This window comes from Pleurodeles waltl, chromosome 8 (assembly GCF_031143425.1).
Source record: "Pleurodeles waltl isolate 20211129_DDA chromosome 8, aPleWal1.hap1.20221129, whole genome shotgun sequence".
NCBI lineage: Eukaryota > Metazoa > Chordata > Amphibia > Caudata > Salamandridae > Pleurodeles > Pleurodeles waltl.
The window spans coordinates 671,770,625-671,798,046 of NC_090447.1; the positions used below are offsets into that span (position 1 = coordinate 671,770,625).

General features: G+C 42.0%; 1 protein-coding gene across 1 annotated transcript in view; it reads right to left on the reverse strand.

Annotated features, from left to right (window-relative positions):
- CRYBG3 (crystallin beta-gamma domain containing 3) overlaps positions 1-24,582 on the reverse strand; it is a 1,300,096-nt gene extending 1,275,514 nt beyond the window's left edge. Inside the window, exon 1 of the mRNA XM_069204785.1 lies at positions 24,082-24,582. Coding sequence (XP_069060886.1) covers positions 24,082-24,272 — 191 coding nt within the window. The 5' untranslated portion in view covers positions 24,273-24,582. The remainder of the gene's footprint in view (positions 1-24,081) is intronic.
- Positions 24,583-27,422: the final 2,840 nt, after the last annotated feature.

Sequence of the window (27,422 nt, forward strand, 5' to 3'; positions counted from 1 at the left end):
ACGTCTATTTTACACACTGTCTTACATTTGGAAGGGAAAAATGTAGAGAAAGACAAGGGGCAATAACACTTGTTTTGCTATTCTATGTTCCCCCAAGTCTCCCGATAAAAATGATACCTCACTTGTGTGGGTAAGCCTAGCGCCCGCGACAGGATATGCCCCAAAACACAACGTGGACACATCACAGAAAACAGAGCTGTTTTTAGCAAAGTGCCTACCTGTAGATTTTGGCCTCTAGCTCAGCCGGCACCTAGGGAAACCTACCAAACCTGTGCATTTCTGAAAACTAGAGACCTAGGGGAATCCAAGATGGGGTGACTTGTGTGGCTCGGACCAGGTTCTGTTACCCAGAATCCTTTGCAAACCTCAAAATTTGGCTTAAAAAAAAAAACAAAACAAAAAAAAAAAAAAAAAAAAACCACACATGTTCCTCACATTTCTGTGGCAGAAAGTTCTGGGATCTGGGAGGAGCCACAATTTTCCTTCCACCCAGCGTTCCTCCACGTCTCCCGATAAAAATGATACCTCACTTGTGTGGATAGGCCTAGCGCCCGCGACAGGAAACGCCCCAAAGTGCAACGTGGACACATCCAAATTTTTGAAGGAAAACAGAGGTGTTTTTTGCAAAGTGCCTACCTGTAGATTTTGCCCTGTAGCTCAGCTGCCACCTAGGGAAACCTACCAAACCTGTGCATTTCTGAAAACTAGAGACCTAGGGGAATCCATGATGGGGTGACTTGTGTGGCTCGGACCAGATTCTGTTACCCAGAATCCTTTGCAAACCTCAACATTTGGCTAAAAAAAAGAAAAAACATGTTCCTCACATTTCTGTGGCAGAAAGTTCTGGAATCTGAGAGGAGCCACAAATTTCCTTCCACCCAGCGTTCCCCCAAGTCTCCCGATAAAAATGATACCTCACTTGTGTGGGTAGGCCTAGCGCTCGCGACAGGAAATGGCCCAAAACACAACGTGGACACATCACATTTTTTCATAGAAAACAGTGCCTACCTGTGGATTTTGGCCTCTAGCTCAGCCGGCACCTGGGGAAACCTAGCAAACCAGCACATTTTTGAAAACTAGAGACCTAGGGGAATCCAAGATGGGGTGACTTGTGTGGCTCGGACCAGGTTCTGTTACCCAGAATCCTTTGCAAACCTCAACATTTGGCTAAAAAAAACACATGTTCCTCACATTTCTGTGGCAGAAAGTTCTGGGATCTGAGAGGAGCCACAATTTTCCTTCCACCCAGCGTTCCCCCACGTCTCCCGATAAAAATGATACCTCACTTGTGTGGATAGGCCTAGCGCCCGCGACAGGAAATGGCCCAAAACACAACATGGACACAACATGTTTTTTGCAAAGTGCCTACCTGTGGATTTTGGCCTCTAGCTCAGCCGGCCCGGGGGGGGGGGGGGGGGGGGGGGGGGGGTGGGAAGAGGCAGAAATGCCCTAAAATAAACTTGCCCCCCCGGAGCGACTCTTGCCTACGGGGTCGCTCCCCCTGCTTGACATTGGCGCCAAAAAACAAATCCCCAGTGCCTAGTGGTTTCTGCCCCCTTCGGGCAGATTGACCTAAAATCGACCAATCTGCCCCAAAGCGGGGGCAGAAATGGTCTAAATACAGTTTGCTCCCCATCTCTAAAAAAACAAAAAAAACAATTGCCCTGGCGCCTAGAGGTTTCTGCCCCCAGGGGGGGGCAGAAATGGCCTAAAATAAATTTGCCTTCCCAACCCCGCCCGGGAGCGACCCTTGCCTACGGGGTCGCTCCCCCTGCGTGACATTGGCGCCAAAAAACAAATCCCCGGTGCCTAGTGGTTTCTGCCCCCTTGGGGCAGATTGACCTAAAATCGACCAATCTGCCCCCCAGGGAGGCAGAAATGGTCTAAATACAATTTGCCCCCCCAGGGGAGCGACCCTTGCCTGATGGGTCGCCCCCCATCTCTAAAAAAACAAAAAAACACCCAAAAAAAAATTGCCCTGGCGCCTAGAGGTTTCTGGCCTAATACCAATTGACAGATGGCCTAAAATAAATTTGCCCCCCCCCTTCACCCCGGGGAGCTCCCCTTGCGTGACAGCGCAAAAAAAAGATCCCTGGTGCCTAGTGGTTTCTGCCCCCCTTGGGGGCAGATTGACCTAAAATCGGCCGATCTGCCCCCAAAGCGGGCAGAAATGGCCTAAATACAATTTGCCCCTCCAGGGGAGCGACCCTTGCCCAAGGGGTCGCTCCCCATCTGTAAAACAAAAAAAAAAAAAAAATCCCTGGTGCCTAGTGGTTTCTGCCCCCCTTGGGGGCAGATCAGCCTAATCAAAATAGGCTGACCTACCCCCAGGGGGGAAGAAATGGCCTAAAATAATTCCCACACCCGCCAGGGAGCGACCCTTGCCTAAGGGGTCGCTCACCTTGCGTGAAATTCATGCAAAAAAAAAGTCCCTGGTGTCTAATGGTTTCTGCCCCCCTTGGGGGCAGAAATGGCCTAAATATAATTTGCCCCCTAGGGGAGCGACCCTTGCCTAAGGGGTCGCTCCCCACCTAAAAAAAAAAAGAACACATAACAAAAAAAAAAAAAAAAAAGAAATGATCCCTGGTGCCTAGAGGTTTCTGCCCCCCCTGGGGGCAGATCGGCCTAATAATAGGCAGAAAAGGCCTTCCCAAAAAAATAACCCCCCTGGGAGCGACCCTTGCCCAAGGGGGTGGGGGTGGAGGGGAGTGGGGGGAGGGGGTGGGAGGGGAAGGGCTTCCCCCTCCATTCCTGACTTGGGGGGGGGGGGAACCCCACAGAGGGAGCGCTAGCGCTCCCTCTGGGCTCTGTGCACAGGACGTAATGGTTACGTCCTGGGCACAGCAGCACTGTGCCTCAGGACGTAACCATTACGTCCTGGGCACAGAAGGGGTTAATAGTGTGTCATATGAACTAGATCTCCTCTTATGAATCAATTGTTCAAGAACAAATTAAATGCTAGGATCACATTGAGTATTCTTCCACTATTATCCATAGAATGACAGGTTACATAGAAGTCCCTATTAACAATAAAAATGTATCTGTGTACATTAAGTACACTAACAGAAGTAACGTGCTGCATGGTGCCAGTTTTCAACCATAGGCATAAAAATAATTTGCCTTAAACTCAACTCATATGGAAGAGACATATAACTTCAGATGACAAATTATATGCAGAAGAAATTAAAACAATGTGCAAAAGACTGTACAAAATAAGCTCTCAAAGTTAAATGTCTCAAAAGGAAAGATCTACAAAAAAAACAAACGAGACAGAAGGGCATCCATTTGTTTGAAATATTCTACTAAGTCTTATCACGTAAGAAAAATAACCATGAAACAGAATATTCTACAAGGTCATTAATCAAATCAACTATTTAAAAGCTACCCACTTTGAGTGTAAGGAACTGGTTAATTTAACATCTTGCATTTGAACAAAAACGTTACTACTTCTTAGAGCAGACCGTTAACTGCAAAACGGCAACTTTCTGTGCCTAAACTGCAACACCTGTCACGACATTTTAAAATCGGACATAAAATATCTTCACACAAGCAAACTCTGTGTAAAATGGTCCATGCGAATTAGGCTAGTTATAATTGGCTGCACCAACCTACCTATAAGTCACTAGTATATGGTAGGGCATGTAGGTTAGGGGGCAACTGTAGATAATACTATCTGCACCCATAGGGGCACTTCGTGGTGCCCAGTGTCATTCTGAAGGCAAGCCTTCCTTGCTGGCCGATTTTAAATTCAGTTAACCCCAAATCTGACTTTGGAATTAAAAGTACTTCTAAAGTCCTAAGCTACCTTAATTGTACATATAAAACACCCCTAAGGTATGCCCTAAGTGCCCCCAGGGTTGGGTACAGTGTAACTATAAGCAGGGACTTTATAAAATATGTTTTATAAGCCCTGATGTGGGACAAATAGCCAAAATTGTGTTTCCCCATTGTAGTGAATTGACTCCATAGGCTAACATGGAGAGACTTTATTTGAAAATAATAAAGTCTTATTTTTCATAGGAAGGAGCTACATATAAGTTTGGTATCAAATTAAAAGTTATGATAAATCGAACAACTTACCACCGTTGAATTTAATATAACTTCAACAGGAAAGAGTTTTAGAACTCTTGCTAAAAGTTCAACTTCAGACTTGTAGTGCTCTTCTCTAAATTGACCAGCCACTGGCAGCCTGAGCCAGGCTGCCTTGATGAGGTGTGAAGTGGCCGGACTGAAACAAAGAAAGCATCTGGCGGGAGAAACTCTGCCTCAGCAGATGGCAGAACAGGATGGGGGAGAGGGGAGAACAGTCAAACTGGACTTCAAAGGAGGGAATGACTTTTGGGACAGCAACTGAGCTGCTCTCATTTTCTGCAGTCCCAGACAGCCATGTGACCCCTGATAAGATTAAGAGAGGGCTGGAAAGGGGTGTGTTATGGGAATCATAGCCATACCAGTGGGTGGACTCAGCCAGATCTAAACTCTAAGACTGAATTTTCGCCATTTTTGAGGAATATTGCTCCCTGGGATTTATTTTTGCCACACTTCCCAGGAAGTGGTCACTCAAAAGAGTGGTGACCTTCATGTGATTGGACAGGAGCACTGCCCAGCTTTCCACCCAGGAGCAAGGATAAATATGGCAGAGCTGCCCCACACTTCAGATTCCTGCTAGAAAAGAAAGATAAGAAGAACACAGACTGCCCTTCTAGACCCCTGGCCTGGCCTGCACCTGGACGCTGTACTCAGAAGGACTGCACCAGGTGCACACTTTGGGTTTCACCAAGAAAAGGACTTTGCCTTACTCTTACAACCCCAGGAAGGGACTCCCTGTAAGCAACAGATACAAAGGAGCTGACCAGAGTCACTTGCATCAAGTCCTGTTAAAGTAGCCCAGCTGACCAGTGTTCATTGGCCATTTAAGTAGTTTGACTAGGTGCATTCTGACGATTGCACTCCCAACCTCCAAGGAGCTACTCAACGTTTCTGGAACCTTGAAGTAAGTTTGTGGCTCTGAGGACCCAAAAAGTACTTCTGGAAGAAGATCCAGAAGTTTGGAGAAGTTCAGGGCAACTTTGGAAAAAAGCTCCATAAATGGACAAACCAAACGGCAAGGTTCATCCCACTGAAAAGCTACGGAGCCCCAGACTTTCAGGATTTGACCGGGGGCTTGCGGAAAGGCAATCTGATGAAGTTTCATCAAAATCGGCTTGCTGAGGAGGACTGCCCGATGTCGTGGAAGAAAAGCTCCAAAAAAGTTTAGAAGTCCAAAGGTAAAACTTTGACCGAGGCCTCCGGCAAAGTGTATCTGGAGAGGGCTCCAGCGTGGTCGGCCTCAACTTCTGACTACGTCCCAGTCGGAGGAAAATCTTTAAAAAAAAAAAATCTTGAAGTGTGAAGGTAAAACTTTAACCGAAGCCTCCCGCTCAGTGTAGGCGAGCAGAGCTCCATCGTGGTTGGCCTCAAATTTTGACTTCTCCCCGGTCAAGTGCAATCAGACGTCCAGAGTGGCGCCTTTGGTTTTTAGGTGCCGGAAAACATTTCATATTTAAAAATTCATATCTCCAGTTCCCTACATTGGATTTTTGTTGTTTTCGTGTCATAACGATAAAAATAAAAAAAATATATATTTTGTTTTGTTAATTTGGGTTGGATTTTTATTGTATGTTGTGTTTTATTTATTTGCCGTTTTGTTGATAGTAAATGCTTTACACACCTGTCTCTTAAATTAAGCCTAACTGCTTGAGTGCCAAGCTGCCAAGGGTTGAGCAAGGATTAAGTTACTGAGAGCTTGACTGGACCAAGTCGGGATTTGTGGCCTATTGCTAACTGAAGTTATCTACCTGCTCTTACCAATCATCCACTTTCCAACAAGAGCTACTTATGGGTGTATGTATATTCAGGAGAGAAATCAGAAAGTTTGGATAAATGAACATAAGAACTATGCATTAAAAAAAAATGTTAAACTACTGCCCGTGTGACACTTGACAGGCCATGCCTCATAATTTACATTAATGAACATTGTAAGCGCTGGAAGAGGTTTGAAATAACAAAAACATGGCTAACAGCACTAATCTGGTTCTACAAAAGAAGAGTTCTGAATAGACTGACTAAATATTGTATGGTTGAAAGGACTTTATGAGTACCTAGACACCTCTTTTGGATTAAGCACTTATTTGGTGTGCTAAAGGAAAAGAAAGGAGTTGGCAGCATATGAGGTTAAGATTTTTAAAGGGATTCAGGGAATAATCATTAACATGTTGAAATCTATTTTCACACCCGGTTTCTAGGATGTTGGTGTTCAGAAAGAGCACTTGACGGAAACAGTTGTTTGAATTTAGATTTTTCTAAATGTGGTTCTACCATGAAAAGCAGAACATCACTCTGTTAATATTTTCTGCTCCTTTACAGGAACTTGTTTTGCTCCCAGTCAAGCAGCATAAGGAGCTAAATACATTGAACATTTAATTATTATGTTGGGAAATAAAAAATAAAAAGAAATTGAATACGAAACAGATGAGGAAAGCAAAAGTATGGATTTTCAGTATTATTTTAATTTTGCAATGAAGATTTAGTAACCCAATTGATCATTACATCTTTACAACCATAGGTGGTAATGTCCACAATCAGCAATTAAACATTTAATTGTCTTGATCACATCCACTATCAGCACACTAACATTTCTAACTAAAAAGAACAGATTTCAAATGTGGTTTAAGTCAAGAAAAAGGAGATAGTGTTCACATGCACCACTGGCGTTTCCATTTTCTGACTGTGATTAAGCTCTTTCCACCCCTAACAGTCTCCAGTGGTGTATGGCAATTCAATGTGACTTGTCTGTGCCACAAAAACTTAAGCCAAAAAAAGTTACTAAACTCACAGACCTTGCATCCACTGTTAGGTTTGCATGCAGGTATGCCATATGGTTTGAAATTACAAATTGTGTTTTGAAAGTCTGCTCGCATTTCTGTGACAATGTGAATTGTAGGCCATTTTACACAGCAGTATGCCTACCAGTGAATAGTCAGGAATGCACCTGGTGCAGTAACTGGCCACTTCCAAGAACTGTTGCAGTGAGCTTACATGGAGTGTTTACATCATCTTGACCAGTAACATCAACTTCTACAGGATCCAGCTGCATGCCCTATGGTAAAAATTGTTGCCCACGACTTTCAGTTTCTTCTTACTGAATTCAAATTTGTCATTATTCAGTTTGTGAGTCACCTCCGATAGCACAAATCCTGTGTGGGTTGATGTTATTTGGTTATCATAAGGCCTGAAATACATAACTGTTGTCATTACAGTTGAGTGCATTTGCTAGAGGTTGCATTATCCTCCTGATAGCTTCCTCATAACTTTTGGCTGTCAACATGGCTTGTGAATGTTGTGATGCATCTATAGAGTATTACATTTCTAGTGAGTGGTATCTCGTTAAGAACGGGCGTCCAGGATACATTTACTCACTGAGCTGTGTTACTTCTTTCACCACTGGGGCAAGTTTTATCTCACATTCAAGTTGCCTTGCTGAGCTGACACATGCCCACACAATGAAGTGCAGGGACAAACCTGATTGATTTGTACTCTATGATTCCCTACCACCCATTTGAAGGCAGGACATTAATGTTGTACCAGCTGCTTGATTAGGGGCACATGTCATCAACATTATAAACAGAATCCAGCTTCTTGTGCAGTGGGGAAGCTTAGCATTGAAACTGGTGGGTGCTTAATCTTCCAGCACATGAATTACTTCAGTTATTATTGTTTTTTTTTTTCCCCAGCTTCCTTGTCAACTTCACTTTGTAATTCATTTACACATTTCAAACTAGGTCTCACTTTAATCTGCGGCCTCAGATCTAAGGTAATGAATTCACTCTAGTCATAACTGCTGTCAATAGTCATCTTTTGAAAATTAAATTCATCAAATTACCACCCATCATTAAGTTGGCTGTCATACAATTTACTTCTCTATGAGGTCATGTACAAGTAATAATTTGTATTGTTGTTGGACAAGAACGCAGACGTGGTCAAGAAGACAGATGAGAAGGATGACTGCAATAGTCAAGAATTGAGGACAATCACATTTAGATGCTACCTGGACAAGCGTTTGTTGTTTCTGTGTTACACTGGAATGACGGACATGTTGAATGTCGCTGTTCCTCATGGTAACACTGCTGCCCACATTAAAACAATTTTTGTGGTTTATGAAGTGCGTACAATTTAAGTGGTGAGGCTTAATTAGTTTTATGTTAATTTTCTTTCACTGGTGCCATTTTGCTGCAGGCATCGCTAGACGGAGGTCAACCTGCTCTATGTAGCCTCTTTTTGCATGCAGTTTTACATTGAGCCAACTCGACCTGAAGGAATCAGAGCGCTTTACATGAGCACCAGGTAGATTATAGCAGGACACATTCATTTTTTGTAGGAAGGGAAGATAAAGCGATTTGCCCAGAATCTCAGGATATAGAGCAGACACCGAGACTTGAACCTAATTCCCCAACTTTAAAGTTGGCAGCTCTGGTCGTTGCACTACATCCTATAGCTCAAAGCTGATGTCTCTGTGGTCATCTGCTCTGGAAAGCTCCAAAACAGTCCTCTAAGGCTTCATGATCATTAAATTCTTTGAACTTGAACTTATCAGGTCAGGATGCCCTATTAAATATGTGTATTTGTACTCAATATTAGTTTCAGGTGAAATCATTATTTGTGCTATTTTCTGGCGTTATGGTCTCTTTCAAGCTTTTTGAGAGGGAATGTTACCAGTAATTAATTCTCTGGTATCTAATGTTGTGCCCTCCTGGATTTTCAGTATTTTAATACTACATTTTCTCTGGTCTCATTTAGGTCTTCTATTAAACTGTAAAACTTGACAACTCACCTGGACTAAGAACGTTACAAATGTCAAAGTTTGAACGCAGCTTCAGGAATGGCAGGACTATGAATGAAAGACCCTTTTCAGGGTACATCTTTGATCACTTTGGAAAGGTTGTTTGTACTTTATAGCTGTGTCTGCTTATTGGGACTGTTTAACTACTCACCCAAAACCCAATGTTCCAAGAGACTTATTAGCACTCCTACACAGCATTATTCCTGGTGCAACTGTAACTCCCTATTTAAGGTGGAGTATGAGTGCATGCGCTAGCGCATGAGTCTCGCTTACGAGACCCTGCTGTGTACAGGAAAGGGCTTGGAGCCCGCCTATCGCTTTCCATTTATTGGCTTGCGTGGCACTCTGTTTTACAGCCTCGTAATTCAGCACTGCAAGCCTGGCATTTCTGTTCCTCTGTGTGGAGCAGGGACCAAGCACTGACAGAGTCAACTTAACCAGTGTCCAACTTCTGCTCCTGACGTGACTGAGGTACTATTTTGTTCTTTAACTTCCAGTGCCCTGCCAAAAATGTGCTCAGCAGGACAAACAAAATTGCGAAGTTTTAATTTTTTATAGCTAACTTTTTTTTGCCAAGTCATCTTTTCTCACTTTGCACCAATGTTTTCTTTTGTATTTGCTTGAGGACACGGTTCTCAAAAGAGGACAATTATCTTGTTCTAAATATTGCATAGCGACATTACTTCTGTATTATGTGTAATTTCTGAAATGAAGCTTTAACACATAATCGTGCAGCACACCCTAATCCACCCCTCTCCAATCTGCCCCACTACAATCCATCCCAATCCACCCCAATCGAATCTAACACACTCCACTCCTCCCAACCCACCACAATCTAATTTGCCCCACTCCTGTTCACCCCACTCCAATCCAATCCAAAACCCCCATTCCCAACCAAAACAATATGCCCCACTCCCATCTACCCCAGTCCAGCCCACCCCAGACCAATCCAAAACAATCTTTCCCACTCCACTCTGCCTAATCCAAAACAAAATGCCCGCTGTAATCTGCTGCACACCAATCCAAAACAACCTCCACACTCCAATTCAAAACAATGTGGCCCACTCCGATACACTTCCCTCACTTTAACCACTTGGGTGCCACGGACACAACAGTTACATCCTCCACCATGCCCTCAGGGGAAGCTCTAGCACTCCCCCACTCCCCCCCGCACCCTCCCAAGAGGGCCTCCCACCCCCCTCCCCTGGGCAGGGATGGAAGGGGAATCGCTTACCCCTTCCACCTGACCCGCCCTGGTGACGTCTGATGACGTCAGCCTCATCAGAGGCTGCCCCCATCATGCTGGATCGGGGGGTGGGGGCAGGCAGAGAGGCATCGAAGGAAAGGCCTTTCCTTTCCTATGATGTCTTTCTGAGCATTTCTGCAGCCCTACTGAGTAGAAATGCCCACTACACATCAGGGAGTTTGTGTCATTACATATAAACAATAAAGGGGAGCAAACCCTTTGGCAAGGGTCACTCCCTGGGGGGCAATTTATTAGGCCAATCTGGCCCCAAGGGAAACAGAAACCACTAGACACTAGGGATTTTTTATTTTTATGTCAATGTCATGCAAGGGGAGCGACTCCTTAGGCATGGGTCACTCCCCTGGGGGGCAAATTCATTTTAGGACATTTCTGCTCCCCTCTTGGGGGCAGATCGGCCTATTTTCATTAGGCCCATCTGCCCCCAAGAGGGGCAGAAACCACTAGGCACCGGGGATTTTTTGCCAAATTTTGAGGTTTGCTAAGGATTCTGGGTAACAGAACCTGGTGAGAGCACCACAAGTTAACCCATCCTGGGTTCCCCTGGGTGTCTTGTTTTCAGAAATGTCCAGGTTTCCTAGGTGCCGGATGAGCTAGAGGCCAAAATCCACAGCTAGGCACTTTGCAAAAAAGGTCAGTTTTTTAGGGGAAAATGTGATGTGTTCACATTGTGTTTTGGGGCGTTTCCTGTTGTGGGCACTAGGCCTACCAACACAAGTGAGGTACCATTTTTAATTGGGAGACTTGGGAGAATGCTAGGTGGAAGGAAATGTGTGGCTCCTCTCAGATTCCAGAACTTTCTATCACCGGAATGTGAGGAAAAAGTGTTTTTTGCCAAATTTTGAGGTTTGCAAAGGATTCTCTGTAACAGAACCCGGTGAGAGCCCCACAAGTCACCCCATTCTGAATTCCCATTGGTGTCTAATTTTCAGAAATGTATGGGTTTGCTAGGTTTCACTACGTGCCGGCTGAACTACGGGCCAAAATCCAGAGCTAGTCACTTTCCAAAAAACAATGCAAAAATGTGATGTGTCCATGTTGCGTTTCCTGTCGCAGGCATTAGGTCTACCCACGTAAGTGAGGTACCATTTTTATCAGGAGACTTAGGGGAACACAGACTAGAAGAACAAGTGTTATTGCCCCTTGTCTTTCTCTACATTTTTTCCTTCCAAATGTAAGACAGCGTGTAAAAAAGACATCTATTTGAGAAATGCCCTGTAATTAACATGCGAGTATGGCCACCCCGGAACGCAGAGATGTGCAAATAACCACTGCTACTCAACACCTTATCTTGTGCCTGTTTTGAAAATACAAAGGTTTCCTTAATACCAATTTTTCACTCTTTATATTTCACCAAATGAATTGCTGTATACCCGGTATACAATGAAATCCCATTGCAAGGTGCTTCTCATTTATTGGCTCTGGGTACCTGGGGTTCTTGATGAACCTACAAGCCTTATATATCCCCGCAACCAGAAGAGTCCAGCAGACGTAATGGTAGATTGCTTTAAAAAAATCTAGCCATAGCTGGAAAAATTTATAGAAGAAAATGTGGACAGAAATGGTCTTTTTGTTCACCTCAATTTCAATATTTTTTTATTTTAGCTGCTTCTTTGTGTAGGAAAACATTGAGGGATCTACACAAATAATCCGTTGCTGAATTCAGGATTTTGACTACTTTTCAGACATGTTTAGCTGTCCGGGATCCAGCAATGGTTTCACACCCATTTCTGTCACTAACTGGAAGGAGGCTGAAAGCACAAAAAATAGGGCATGTCCCAGTAAAATGCCAAAATTGTGTTGAAAAAGTGGTTTTCTGATTCAAGTCTAGTCTACATGTTCCTGAAAGCTGGGAACATGGTGATTTTAGCACTGCAAACCCTTTATTGATGCCATTTTTAGAGGCGGGGGGGGAAACACATGCTTTCTTCAGCAGCCTTTTCCCCATTTTTTCTGAAAACAAACAAAATTTTAGCTGTATTTTGGCACAGCAACGAAGGGGTTAGGTATTATGTACAGAAGCATTAAACTATTAAGTAAGTAAATAAATAATTAAGGTAAGGCTATATCAACCACTTACAGAAAAATATATTATTTCCTATGGCTTTTGCACAGTTTTAACAGCTTCTGCAAAAAATGTTTAACACTGGTGAGTGCAAATTCAGAATGATAACTTGAATGTGGACCACGAGAAGCAAAGGCTGTGATGGTAACTTTTGCAGACCACAATGAACAGGTAACATGGAACATATCTATGTTCAAAAGTGTAACCCAAGATTTCTAAGAAATAGGAAACCAGGTCCCCATTACTCTTAAATGCAGGGGTTCCAAAGATATCAAAGACTGGTAGGGTGCGCTGGATTATATTCTCCTGCCACAATCCACCCAGTTAATATGTGGAACATTAGCTGGCATCTCCCCGGATGCCAGTCTGCCACACACCTTCAGCACCTATAATCCTTCAAAGGGCTTACTCCACCCAGTGAGGGGACGTAGTTATATATATATATATATATATATATATATATATATATATATATATATATATATATATATATATATATTGGCTTAAACCTACTCAAACACAAATTAAATTCCCTCACTATTTCAGACCAAACTCTTCGCTGCACACTTCCTCTACTGGACCCCCACACGCTTGGCCTGAAACTCATCACCTGGGGACGAGGAACATATGTTCTTCTCTTGCCTGTATAAATTTTCCTACTGGTAAGCCATCTCCTCCCAATGACAAAACATTTTTAAGACTACAATTTCAGTATCTTTTCCACTTACCAACTTGGAACCACACTTTGCAGACACTCGAATTGCTCTCCCCAAATCAAACTTTCTCCCTCTTGATCTCCTTCTCACGAATGCCATGAAAATAAAATAATGATTGATTGGAAATCTAGTAACAATGTTTCATACCATACCTGGTGGGCTTGGGTTACCTAAGGAGCACACATATAACACAGTCCCTCAATAAAGGTCGCTCTATAACCCCCTCAGCGTATGTATAAGAGAGAAACTAGACCTCTTCAACCGCAACCAATTATCATAATGATAAACCCACTGCTTCCATTTTCTACTTACCTCCAGATCTCAACCCCTGATACCATCCACAGCGTAGTACTTCCTCTATTGGCTCACATGACCCCCTCTCACCCCTCCTCCCTCTCGTTTACCCCTTCACTCCTTTAACTTTTATCCTGGCCTACACCTATAATGACATGTATGTTACATATATACCATTTAAGTGCACTTCACAAGAATCATCCATACCCCTAACACCTCATTCACACCAACTATGCCCAACCTCACATACTTATTCCATCTCTTTTCATCATATACTTTTTCCACAAACTATCCAATTCAACACAATAATTTTGTAGAATTTCATGTGCTAAGTGCTCTGTTGGACCCGGTGGTTGTGATCTTATATACACGTCTCAACAACTGTACTAATTTTTTCCTCTTTTGGTTTGCTCACAGTATTGTTTCTTGTTATTAAAAAAACGCCAATAAAATATTTTGAACAAAAAAAAAGTCACATTGCAAGCTTTTTTCAGGGCCCAAATCATGTCTCTGTTCTTAAAACCAATAGTTTTCCAACACTTCCTGAAACAATATTTTTAAGCCAATTTCCAGTGGAACCCTCTGGAACAAAACCTATCACATGTCTACTGTTTATGTGCAAAATTATCAGTATATTCATTGATTCTGGTTTGCTATGAAAGATTTTACATAAACAAGGTTATTTGCACAGTCAAAGACATTTTCAAACCTAAAAAAACTATTTACAAAAAATATTTCTAAATAGTACATATTTTACAACCAAGAGGCCTTACCCGAGAAATCACTTAAAAAGGCACATCTGAGTCCACAAAATCAAAGTGGGTCAAAACATTTGATTAGTAGTGTGTTGCACACGCCATAAACATGATGGCGGATGGTCAAAGAACTGATGAAAATAGGCAAGATATGCCAGTTGGTGCTTTGAAGGTGAACGTGACCATATTAGAAAAGATACAGAACCTGAGTGGTAGCCAGTCTAGATCACTGTGTGTGTAATGTGCTTCAAGCAGTTAACCTGTTCTCAAATAAAATATGTTTCTGCATCTTCAGGAGCCTTAACACTAGTCAAATGTAGAACATGTTCATAAAGGAAACAGCAGTCAGATTATGATAACTTACATATCATTACACTAGGTGGCGATCTGGCATAACCAGGTAACAGCAAGATCTAATTGTAACTGCAGCCTGTGACTGTACATAGAGGACAAAAAATGGCTGCTTTTGCAGACTGTACCCAAAGGATAATGCTGATATAACTGCCACAGTTTGTTGAAGTTTTTGGATAGATATATTGCTTCCAGGGTGCTACAGAGCAGAACATCAGGTATGCAGTTTTGCAATGAAATACACCACAACATAGTTTTGTCATATGATTCATTATTTGAAAGAAAACACATTTCTGTGTTTATAAGTTTACATTATTACAACTGGTACATTTAGTTACTTCTTAAATGTTTAATGTCAATCAATATTCTGTTGCTAGCAAAGAGGCTGGAAGGAAAGGTTACTGAGGTAAGTGTTGTTTGACGATATAATAAATTTACTTACATTGTGTTGCTTACCAAGCACAATTTTTTTTAACATTACTGGATCACCAAGAAAAACAATCCTAAATTTAAGTCAACTGAAAAAGGATGTTCCTGCTTACCGAACCACTGGGAAAAAAGTAATTTATGCTCTTCGTAACAAAACGGGTATGTTCATCTATCTCTACTTAGCTGTTTAAATGGAAACAAGGTGGTAGTAGGCATGAATATCCTGTGGTCCACTACATCACAAACATAAAACATAAAAAAACAGGGTGTCAGCTTTCTAAGCACAATTAAGGATAGTTACTAGCTGCTAAATGACACTTGTTAATACATTAAAAGAAATCAGGAGCATCATAATTAAATGTCAAGGGGCATAAACAAAGTCAATGGGGTTACACTTGGACATTTAAAGGGACAGGCATAGAGGCAAGCATAAAATGGAGGCAGAAGGTAGGCAATCTGTGAGAGGTCCTGTCTAACTGTGCCTTATCACAGCCAAGAAGGTGTGGATGTATATCAAAAGGTGAGTCACTGAAGACTAAGGGCCTGATTTAGAGTTTGGCAGAGGGGTTACTCCGTCACAAACGTGGTAGATATCCCATCCACCATATTGGATTCCCAAAGAATATAATTGGATCGTAATACGGCGGACGGGATATCCATCACGTTTGTGACAGAGTATCCCCATCCAATAAACTGTAATTCAGGCTCTAAATTAGTAATATAGGTGGGAAGACTTGTTAAAATAGGGGAATATACTAGTATTGTGGTGGTAGCAAAACCCGTAATCTAAAGGGCAAGTCAGGCATTAGATTTTAAAGGGCAAGAAATAAAAGCTACAGGAAGCTCTACTTTCGGAAAGCAAGTATGAAGAGCAGGCTGGACTACAAAGTAAAGCTGCCACACCCACTGCAGGCACATAGTGGCAACAGGCCAGGTTCATATTGATGGCTATGTTGCAGCACTCAGAACATCATTGTTAGATTGCAACTTTGGCCATTTACGAAAGGATTTAAGAGATCAAGTAGTCATGCATGTTGATGATTCTTCAATTCAGGAGAGGTTATGGATGAATGGGGTTTTTAATTTACAAAATATCTTGGACATTGTCAGAAAAGCTGAAATGTCTTCCAAGAGTGCTAAGGTTATACAGAAAGAGTCAAAACTAGATGAATGTGTAAGTAAAGTTCATTCTAAAAGTCAGGGAAGAAAAGCAGGAAGGAAACAAGAGGTGAATAAGGATACTTCAAAAGAATCCTCCAAAGAACGCCTTAAATGTTATAGATGTGACAGTAGATCACATTTGGTGAATAGCAAATTATGCCCTGCTTTAAAACAGAAGTGCTCTTTATGTGGTGTGTTGGGACACTTTTCTAAAGTTTACAGAAAGAAACTCCACAATAGTGTTACATTTGTGGATGAAGGGAGTGACCGGGATGATGTTTGCTCATAGGACAAGAGAGAGGATGATAAGTTTGTATTAAACATTAAAAGGTAGTGAAGACAAAGTTTTAAATATTGATACGGGAAAGGTCATGAAAAAAATAGCATGTACTGGGACAATTGGAAGGGGTTGAGGTTCAAATGTATGCCGATTCTGACTCTCCTTACTCTATTATTAATGAACAAATTTGGTTTGGCAAGTTTAAAAGAATTTTTGGTTATGATTTGGTCAATCCTGACATTTCTTCAGAAGGTTTCTCCTAAATTAATTATTAGGTTTTTGCAAGCTTCTATTTGAGTTTAAGGATAGATCTAGGTTATGTAAATTGTAGATTGCTAAGAAATGTCCTGCAGTTTTAGGTTGGGAAAGCTCAAGGTAGTTTGGGTATTATTGTGGACCCTAATAGTCCTGTGCCTGTGATGGTAATTGATGAGTGCGAACAAATAAGTAATTTGATTCGTAAGAAGTTTCCCAGAGTTTTTAATGATCGCATTGGCAAATTAACTGACTTGGAGCATAGAATTGAGCTTAAAGAAAATATTGTTCCTAAAATTTTCAAGATGAGAAATACACCTATCACAGTTAGGAAAGAAGTAGAGAAAGAGTTGGATACACTGGTGAAGGAGGACATTATAGAAAAAAATGTAATCATCTGAGTGGGTTTCTCCAGTAGTAGTTGCTAGACGCTCAGATGGCAAAATTAGATTATGTATTGATTTACGTTATCTTAACGATAATATACTCGTTGACCAATTTCCTTCACCACGCATTTCATAAATGCTTTCTACTATCAAGGGAGCAAAATTTTTCACTACCATGGATCTTTTTGCCACTTATCACCAGATTCTGTTACAACAGGATTGTAAAAATTACACAGCATTCATTACTCCGTTTGGGTGTTACCAATACAAAAGAATTGTCGGGTTGGCTTCTGCTGCCGCAGTAGTTCATAAAAGGAAGCATTCTTTATTTTGTAATATGACCAATGTACATGGTTTTTAGGACAATATTTTGATTCATGGCAATGATAAAACTGAACATGATAAAATTTCAGATTGTGTGTTAAGTACTCTGGATGAGAAAGGATTGGATTGACAGTCAAATTTTCCAAGTGTAAATTTGCAGTTAAAAGTGTTGTTTATTTAGGCCATGTGTTGAGCGAGTAATTAATAAAGCCCAAACCTGATTTGATTGATGCAATACATTTAGCCCCAGAACCAACTTACAAAGATGATGGGAGATCATTTCTTGGTCTCACAGAGTTTTATTCTAAATATATTAGGAACTGTTCTTGCAAAACATTCCCTATAACACAATTACTCAAGAACAGTAACAAATTTCTTTGGAGTAAGGAGTGTAATAGAGAATTTGAAAGCGTCAAATCAGCTATTGCTTATGCTGTTGCCTTATCAGGATTTGATCCAAATTTACCTAGCATTATTAACGCCGATGCCAGCTCTAAAGGGTTGGGTGCAATGTTATAACAGAAAAAGGTTGATGGTGGTGAATCTTTAATCCCTTATGCCTCAAGATCCCTCAATAGCACATAGGAGAAATATTCAGTTATTGAAAGAGAGATGTTAGTATGTGTATGTGCTTTGGAGCATTTCAAAGAGTTTGTTTGGGGCAGACCTTGTGAGGTTCGTAGTGATCACAAACCATTATTGAAATTACTCATAACGAAAGGCAAGATCAAGGCATCTGCTCATATAGCCAGATTATCTATGAGACTCCAAGATTTTATTTACAATGTCATTTATATACCTGTAAAGGACAATGTGTCTGATGTTTTTCTTTCCGGAATGCCTTTACAGACTAAGGAGGAAATCAATTCTTAGTGGGATAATCATCATATTGCTTGGATACATGATGAAGATATCCCTTTATTGACAAGAAAGCATGGAAAGAGGAGTATTCTAAAAACGTCATTGTACAGAAAGTTTTAGAATACATTGTTCAAGGATGAACAGAGAAGAAAGTTTTAGAACCCAACTTGAAAACGTTTTGGGAAGTTAGTAATGAATTATCCCATTTCAATGGTATATTATGGAGGGGTGATACAGCTATACCTCCAGCTAATTTAAGGAGATTAATCACATTACAATGCCACGAGGGACATGGAGGGATTGTAAAGACCAAATCAGTAAAGAATATTTTTTGGTGGCCTGGGTATGATATTTTAATAGAATGGTGTGTGAGAGATTGCATAAAGTGTACTAATGCTGACAAATCTTTGAGAACCTTAAAACCCAACATGTGTAATTCTTCTAACCCAATGAGTCCTTGGGAAATCATTGCTTTGAATTTTATGGCCCCCCTTAGTGATAAAGGCAAATAATTATTGCTGCCATCAACATTTTTTTTAAATGGCCTGCCGTTGAAATTGTGGGCAAAGTGGATACTGGCATAGTCCTTAAATTTTTGGATAGGATTTTTACTGATGAGGGTATTCCCACACAAGTAATTACCGATAATGGGGTACAATGTATGTCTAAAAGGCTAAGGAATATATAAGAAGAGTAGGTGTAAAACATTGCACAATCCCAGTGGTAATGGTTTTATTGAACACTATAACAGATTACTTAAGGGGGCAATTCAATTTGAAGGTATCAGCATTGACAATTGGGAGTTACATATACATAGAACAGTGTGGATGTATTGTACAACGATGAATAAGATGACAGGATGTAATCCTTTTGAAATTATGAGAGGGAGAATAGCAAGAACTAAAAGCAACCCCTCATGGTTATTTGAGAATCCTGTAGTTACTATGGATTTAAATGCTGTAAGGCGTAAGCTAAGTGACACTCATGATTGTTATTGAATTTCGTTTAATCAAAGCAGGGGCAGTAAGTCCAGAATCAACATTAAGGTAGGAATGTTAGTCAAGGTTAAGAAACCATAGAAGGTTAAGAAAGGTGAAAGCCAGTTTTTAAAACTCTGAAGTAATCAAGGTATTGAAAAATGTAGTGAGAGTGTCGGATGATAAAGTCTGGAATTTAAAACATATTGCCACTCTAAAGGGGGATACATGGGTGTATTTTAATAATCATAAAAGCACATTGCGGGTAAGCGTCCAACTCCCAGGTCAACAGAAACACAACTGCCAACCCCAGAGTCAAACTCATTCCAGAATACACATTGGAATAATGCACACATTGTCATAGGAACACGTGCGCAATGGACATCACATAAAAGCTACAGGAAGCTCTACTTTCGGAAAGCAAGCACAAAGAGCAGGCTAGACTACATAGTAAAGCATGCCACACCCACTGCATGCTCAGATTGGCAACAAGCATGCCAGGTTCTGGCAGCTATCCTTTTGCTGGTTCCAGACTGACAAGGTCAAACAGGTTCAGTGACAGCCAGGCATATTCAGTGTGTGCTGTGCTATACGGTGCAACAAGCATATCACCTTGATATGGAATTAGAGGACAGGAGGTTTTTCCACCATCTGAACTGTTTAAACATCCCAGCACGCCTACATCCAAATGCCACAGTAGAGGGTAGTCATTAACTTAGTATTTTTCCTGAGTTGTGTCCTGGTTTACAGCAAGCTTTGACTGTCATAGGCAGTAGACGTAGACAGTGAGGTGCACGTTAATGCCACACTCAGCGGCCCTTCATATAAAACAAAGAGGCGATTTCAGTGTCAATTTATGAGACTAAGAACTACATTGAGCTATAAAAAAAGAAAATTCTACTTTCTCAAGCTTTATATGTAAATGTCAAGCATGTCTAGGTGGGTTACTAAGCTAACACCAACTAACAATACAGCACACAATGGAAAATGAATTGTTTTTCAACCTAATATTATTACTTTTTGATTTCTACTCATGCCTTGCTGGTTATACACAGACATTTTCAGCTGACAGAACTACTGGGCTATTTTTGCTAGTATTCAAACTTCGGTATATACAGAAATCCTTCGCACCATACATATTAAACCTATGTGTGGTGATTCAATTTCATAATCAGATATAACCCACAGATCTCTTCATCAAGTGCATTTCCCTTCTCAGACAACTTGGAAGCATTTTACCACAAGACCTGTTTGACAAGCGCAGACATCCATTGCGGATGCGTCAACTTTCTAAAACTGTAGTCAGTGACCAATAACTTTACTACTATAATTTAACTACCAATTTCCTTTTGAGCAGACTTTGTAGAAATATATTTACTAGTAGGCAATAGGTTGAACTGCAACCTACTCTACTTATCTTGACCACCTACTTCTGGAGTCTACCTCCTTTCTGTTTCCACCCAAACTCATCCCCCTCTCACCCAACTTGTAAGTTGCAACATTGATTTTTAGGGCTGAGCCTTTTGTGAGACACTCTTGTAAACAGAAAAGGGCTTAGAGTCCGCCTGTTGCTTACCATTTGTTGGCTTGATGGCACTCTCCTTTACAGCCTCGTAATTGGTCACTGAAGACATTTCATTGTTTCCGTTCCTGTCCTTGGAGAAGTGACCAAGCACTGATTGAGTCACCTTAAGCAGTGCCCGTCCACTCCTCTTGGCATGGTTGAGTTACTATATTGTTCTAGCGCCCTCCAAACAGAAGGAGTGGGTCTGGCAAAAACGTACCCAGCAGCACAAACAAAACTGTAAAGCTTTATTTTCTTTAGTTAATTATTTTCTTTTAGTTTGCCAAGTCTTCTTTTCTCACTTTGCACTAATGTTTTCTTTTGTATTTTCTTGTGGGCGCTGTTCTCAAAAGATGACGATTATCTTATTTTGAATACAGCAAAGCGACATCGTTTCTTTCTTATGTGCAATTTTCCTAAACTATGCTTTAAGACATAATTATGCAGTACACCCCAATCCGCTCCACTCCAGTCCAATCCACCTCACTCCAGTCCACACCAATCAACCCAATCTTTATCCCACACCATTGAATCCAATCACACTCAGACCAACCCAATCTGCCCTACTCCAATCCAAACCAATACAATTTGCCCCACTCCAATCCAAAACAATCCAATCTGCCCTACTCCACAACAATCTGCCCCAAAACAATGTAATACGTGCCCCACTCCAATGCAAAACAACATGCCCCACTCCAATGCAAAACAACGTGACCCACTCCAATGCAAAACAATCTGCCCCAAAACAACCAGGTCCATTCCAATCAAAAACAATCCGCCCCAAAACAACCAAGTCCATTCAAATCAAAAATAATCTGCCCCAAAACAACCAGGTCCATTCCTATCAAAAACAATCTGCCCCAAAACAATCGAATATAACGTGCCCCGCTCCAATGCAAAACAATCTGTCTCCCTCCAATCTAAAACACTTCCATCTTCCCCATACCAATTCTTCCCCCAATCTAGTCCACAAACAACCCACTCTACTACAATCCAAAACAATCCGCCCCACTCCACTCCAATACAATCTGCCCCACTCCACTCCAATACAATCTGCCCCACTCCACTCCAATACAATACAATCTGCACCACTCCACTCCAATACAATCTGCACCACTCCAATCAAAAAACAATCTGCCACACTGAAAATCAATCTACCCCACTCAAAAATAATCTGTTCCACTCAAAAACAATCTGCCCCACCCCAATCCAAAACAATCTGCCACACTCAATCTGTACTAATGCAGTCCAAAATATTCTGCCCCAAACCAATCTGCCCAACGTCAATCCAAACCAATCTGCCTCACTCCAATCGAAAACATTCTGCCTTGCTCCAATCTGCCTCACTCCAATCCAAAACACTCTGCCCCACTCCAATTTGCCCCGCTTCAATCCGATTCACCTCATCCCAATTCACCCTACACCAAACCGAGTCCATCCTACTCAAGTCCACCACAATCAACCCCACATCAATCCAATCCACTCCAATCCCACCCAACCCCAATCCACTCACCCCAATTCAACCCAACCCACTCCTATCCTCCCCACCCCACCCCTCTCCAATCCAACTCACTCCAATCCACTGCAACCCAATCCACCCAACACACTCCAATCCACCCTACTCCAGTCCAACCCATCCCAACCCAGTTTACCCACTCCAATCCACCCTACACCAATCTAATTCACCCCACGCCAGTCCACCACACTACACTCTACCCAATCCACCAAACTCAAAACCAGTCCACTCCGCTCAAACCAATCACCCTAATTCAATCCACGTTGAATCTACTGTTTCGTTTTGTATTTGTGCTAATGAACGTTTTCTGTTTTTTTTTAGGGGGATTGAGTTCTTTCCATAAAGCATCCAGCGCCATTCCCTGATGTCTCCACCCAAAGACCAGGTGTAGCAGACACTCTCATTATGATGTTGGGGCTGCAATTGCTTATCACTGGAAGCCCTCTGTAATTGCAATGAGTTGATTTAAAACTTGTTTTTAGTGTACAATAGTCCATTGTTTTTACCCCCTTATACTTTGCAATCTCTATTAGGTGTAAGCCTTTAGTAAGGAAGGTCATATATCTTTAAAACACACAAAAAAAAAAAAAAAAAAAATGGTTTGTGCTTCTTAGGCCACACCAACACCTATAACACCGACACCTTTCTACCATACTTAAAGCACTGAATGCAGTGATCAATGTGGGTATAGTTTTAGTTGTGAAGTGTGTGTGTGTGTGTGTGTGTGTGTGTGTAACATGTTTTCATTTATGTATTCCGTGACAGTATGCCTCACAACGTGCCAAGAGCAAGATTTTTTTTGTGGTGTGGACATGTTTCTGAGGTGTGTCAGAGATCATTGCCAGTGAAGCAGAATTTAAAGGTATGAAATATGAAACTCTTTAGTAAACTTTACACATAATACTGACCGTTTTGCTCTTTATATAGACATCTAATAAATAAAATATATATGTTACACTGAATGGGTATACAAATTACAGATTTAACAAGAAGGGTGCACGATTTTTTATTATCTGCTTCCCCAGCAGAGAGGGGGATTGGAAAAAAAAAATAACAGACAACTCAACTCTAAGGTAAAATTTTTAGGCGGCTCATTGGAGAGGTATTTAAATAAACATTTCCATTGAAAGAACAATGAATACAATACATATTGGGGCGCATAAGTACAAAACATTAATATCAGCAATTATGATCAACACTTTTTATTAGCTTAGGGCGCCCTACAATACTATTCTTAAAGTCAAAACAACCAGAATAGGCCCTGAAACGCTGCTTTGATAGTAACGTGTTTGGGTGTGGAAATAAAGGCAGGGATACCTTCATATAAAATGGAATTTCAAGTGACACCATAAAAACATTAGAAAAACGTGTATTTCAGAAGAATAGCACAGGCCTCAAAAAGTTTCCCCCAATGACATTCAGTCAATCATCTGGTAACCTAACAGAAAGTTAGACAAGGGGAAGTCAGCGAGACAGTGAATTATCTGAGGCACGTTTAAAGGGTCATTACTAAAGGTCATGATTGTTCCACCTATGCATAGCAAGTCGAGATACAGCAGTATTTGGTGCATGACTGTATTAATTCGAAGCGGACCGTCAAAAACAAAAAACAAGAGTCGGCTGAGCACCAGCGGGGGACACCGGTTTATCCGAGGTTAGGTCCGGCACATAAACTCTATACTTTCTAGTGTCGAGGCAGGGTGGGCAATGTAAGATTTAGCAAGACACGTGTGGGCCGAGGGGCTGCTGGTTATACATCATGGGCCGATTGGCTGAAATTATCGGCAATGTGTTTCACATCCTTCAGCTGTCATTTCATTCTGCTTAGCGGGACTGCACGTTTCAACTGTTTCCCATTGCGATTTTTAAAACGGTCAGCGGGGCAAGGGTTTCAACTGCAGAAGAAACACCATCAAATTAAATTGGCTGACAACAGTATCCTTGTACATTAAATACTAATATAATGGTAAGCGGACACATCCCCTGCCTTGCAAGTCGGCCTTACCTGTCAGTGGCCTCCCAGGCTGGCTGTGTTTCGGCTTCTTGTTTGATTTCCTGGTTAGTTTCTTTGCTTAAAGCTGATTTCGCAGGACTGTCGCTCTCTTCCTTGTCCTGCGAATGGTTTCTAGAAAACAGCCTTGAGAAACTCCTTGCAACCCCCTCCTGCCAAGAGCCCGCTTTCTTCCGGCCAGACATATCCAAAAAGATCGGAAATGGTAAGGAGCCCCCGGGACAGAAAACGCCCGACTGGAAAAGTATCAAGCGATCTCCCGCTGAGAACTCCAAGCAGCTGAGAACAAGCTACAATGAAAATAAAAATAAAGCCGGGACTTCATAGAAACCACCTTAAATTAACAAGCAACTCTATAACTACAAGAGAGCGATGAAAACCAACGATACGGCCCATAGTCAAACATGCCACAACGCAGAAAAACACAGGTACTCTCTCTTGTAAGGAAGCAGGAACGACGACTGCTGCTGCTGTTTCTATTAAGCGTTACTTCTTTGGCCCGTCCCCCTGAGCTAAAATGGGAGGGGCAGTGGCAAGAAGCAAGGAAGGACTTGGTGCATGCGCGCGAGCTGGAACGTGCTTTAATGTGAACTTTCAGGCAAAAGAATGCTTGAGTGCCGTTCCACTTCGATGAAGAATTTGATTAAAATAAATAAATGCATGAACGTGTAGCTAAAAAAGCCGTCAGACTTGTAGGAAAAGTTTAGATATTTTTCTCATGGACTAACCATAAATAAGGAGTGTTTTTCAGGTTTTTTTAGAGTGTGCAAAGTCACGATGTTTGTGTCTGGGGAGCATCCTGTAATTCTAGCTAATACTATGATATGATAAACCTTTATTGCATAATTAATACAAATCTTTGCAATCAGCAATTTATATGAATGGTAAAATTTGGTAGGCCGGAAACAACCACCGGCATTTCAAGCTCACATAGTGTTAAACAATGGGCACTAGCCAAGAGCTAGAAGTCCACTTAAAAGAATGGTTGTTTCATAAGAGGTGATGATTACTTAAAAACTGCCACTCGCATTCCGTGCTGACCATAAAGTTGCATCTAGGCCAAGCAAGAGAGTACAGTGAAGGAGGTTGTTTAGTCATGAGATGAATGTCTCCCTCAGTTTTCAGTTTGTTGACCCATGCTTTAAAAGGAGTTCTGCTTTCAATATACATTTTGCTGCACATGCCATGTGCTGAGGTGTCAATCCTTTGAGACAAAATAAGATGGCTTGTTTGCATGATCGAATGTTATTTGTGTACTCCCTTGTGTTTTTGATGTACTGTTTGCAACAGGGAAACAGTGCAAGGCATATGCATAGAAGGTGTAGAAAGTCTTCCTTATTATTTGCACATAGCCTGCATCACGTTTTGTGAGGGATTGCGCCATTTTGGGACCATGTCTAGCAAGGGGACAAGACCTAACCTGGCGTGCAGCACCTTTATTTTTAGGAATTTGTTTAGAGGTTCTCCCACGAATGCCTGTGCTGTCGGTGTCTTGTACGTGTTTATAGTCATCCATGCGTGGGACCGTGACTTGAACTTGTCTTTGTCCTAGATCCAAGATAGCTGTTTGATTTGCTTATTTATTAGCCTCTTAAATGTTTTATGTGGAAAGGACTTTTGCCACAGCTCTTCTGCCTGGAGTTTCTTGATTGATAAGGCAATTTTTTCAGATCGTGAAATTGTGTTCCCATGCAAGTTCAGAACTGATTCCTCCCGGATTAGTACTTTTAGTGTGTTTGGGGGCACTTGTCTTAATAGAGAGGCATATTTGAGGATAACTCCGTTGTGTGCCAGGGCTTGGTCCTGTATACTGAATTCCAGTCTGTAGGAAAGTACCATCTTGCCTGGCATGTTACCCCCATATATTACTGTATATATGTTGTTTTAGTCTATGTGTCACTGGGACCCTGCCAGGCAGGGCCCTAGTGCTCATAAGTATGTGCCCTGTATGTGTTCCCTGTGTGATGACTAACTGTCTCACTGAGGCTCTGCTAACCAGAACCTTAGTGGTTATGCTCTCTCTGCTTTCCAAATTGTCACTAACAGGCTTGTGACCAATTTCACCAATTCACATTGGCATACTTGAACACCCATATAATTCCCTAGTATATGGTACTGAGGTACCCAGGGTATTGGGGTTCCAGGAGATCCCTATGGGCTGCAGCATTTCTTTTGCCACCCATAGGGAGATCTGACAATTCTTACACAGGCCTACCAGTGCAACCTGAGTGAAATAATGTCCACGTTATTTCACAGCCATTTACCATTGCACTTAAGTAACTTATAAATCACCTATATGTCTAACCTTCACCTGGTGAAGGTTGGGTGCAAAGTTACTTAGTGTGTGGGCACCCTGGCACTAGCCAAGGTGCCCCCACATTGTTCAGGGCAAATTCCCCAGACTTTGTGACCTTTGTACCTATGTATAGCGTCACAATGGTAACTCCGAACATGGCCATGTAACATGTCTAAGATCATGGAATTGTCACCCCAATGCCATTCTGGCATTGGGGAGACAATTCCATGATCCCCCGGGTCTCTAGCACAGAACCCGGGTACTGCCAAACGGCCTTTCCGGGGTCTCCACTGCAGCTGCTACTGCTGCCAACCCCTCAGACAGGTTTCTGCCCTCCTGGGGTCCAGGCAGCCCTGGCCCAGGATGGCAGAACAAAGGATTTCCTCTGAGAGAGGGTGTAACACCCTCTCCCTTTGGAAATAGGTATGAAGGCTGGGGAGGAGTAGCCTCCCCAGCCTCTGGAAATGCTTTGATGGGCACAGATGCTGCCCATCTCTGCATAAGCCAGTCTACACCGGTTCAGGGATCCCCCAGCCCTGCTCTGGCATGAAACTCGACAAAGGAAAGGGGAGTGACCACTCCCCTGACCTGCACCTCCCAGGGGAGGTGCCCAGAGCTCCTCCAGTGTGCCCCAGACCTCTGCATCTTGAATTCAGAGGTGTTGTTGGCACACTGGACTGCTCTGAGTGGCCAGTGCCAGCAGGTGACGTCAGAGACTCCTTCTTATAGGCTCTTACCTCTCTTAGTAGCCAATCCTCCTTCATAGGTAGCCAAACCTCCTTTTCTGGCTATTTAGGGTCTCTGCTTTGGGGAATTCTTCAGATACCGAATGCAAGAGCTCACCAGAGTTCCTCTGCATCTCCCTCTTCACCTTCTGCCAAAGGATCGACCGCTGACTGCTCAGGACGCCTGCAAAACCGCAACAAAGTAGCAAAGACGACTACTGCAACCTTGTATCGCTTCATCCTGCCGGCTTTCTCAACTGTTTCCTGGTCGTGCATGTTCTGGGGGTAGCCTGCCTCTTTTCTGCACCAGGAGC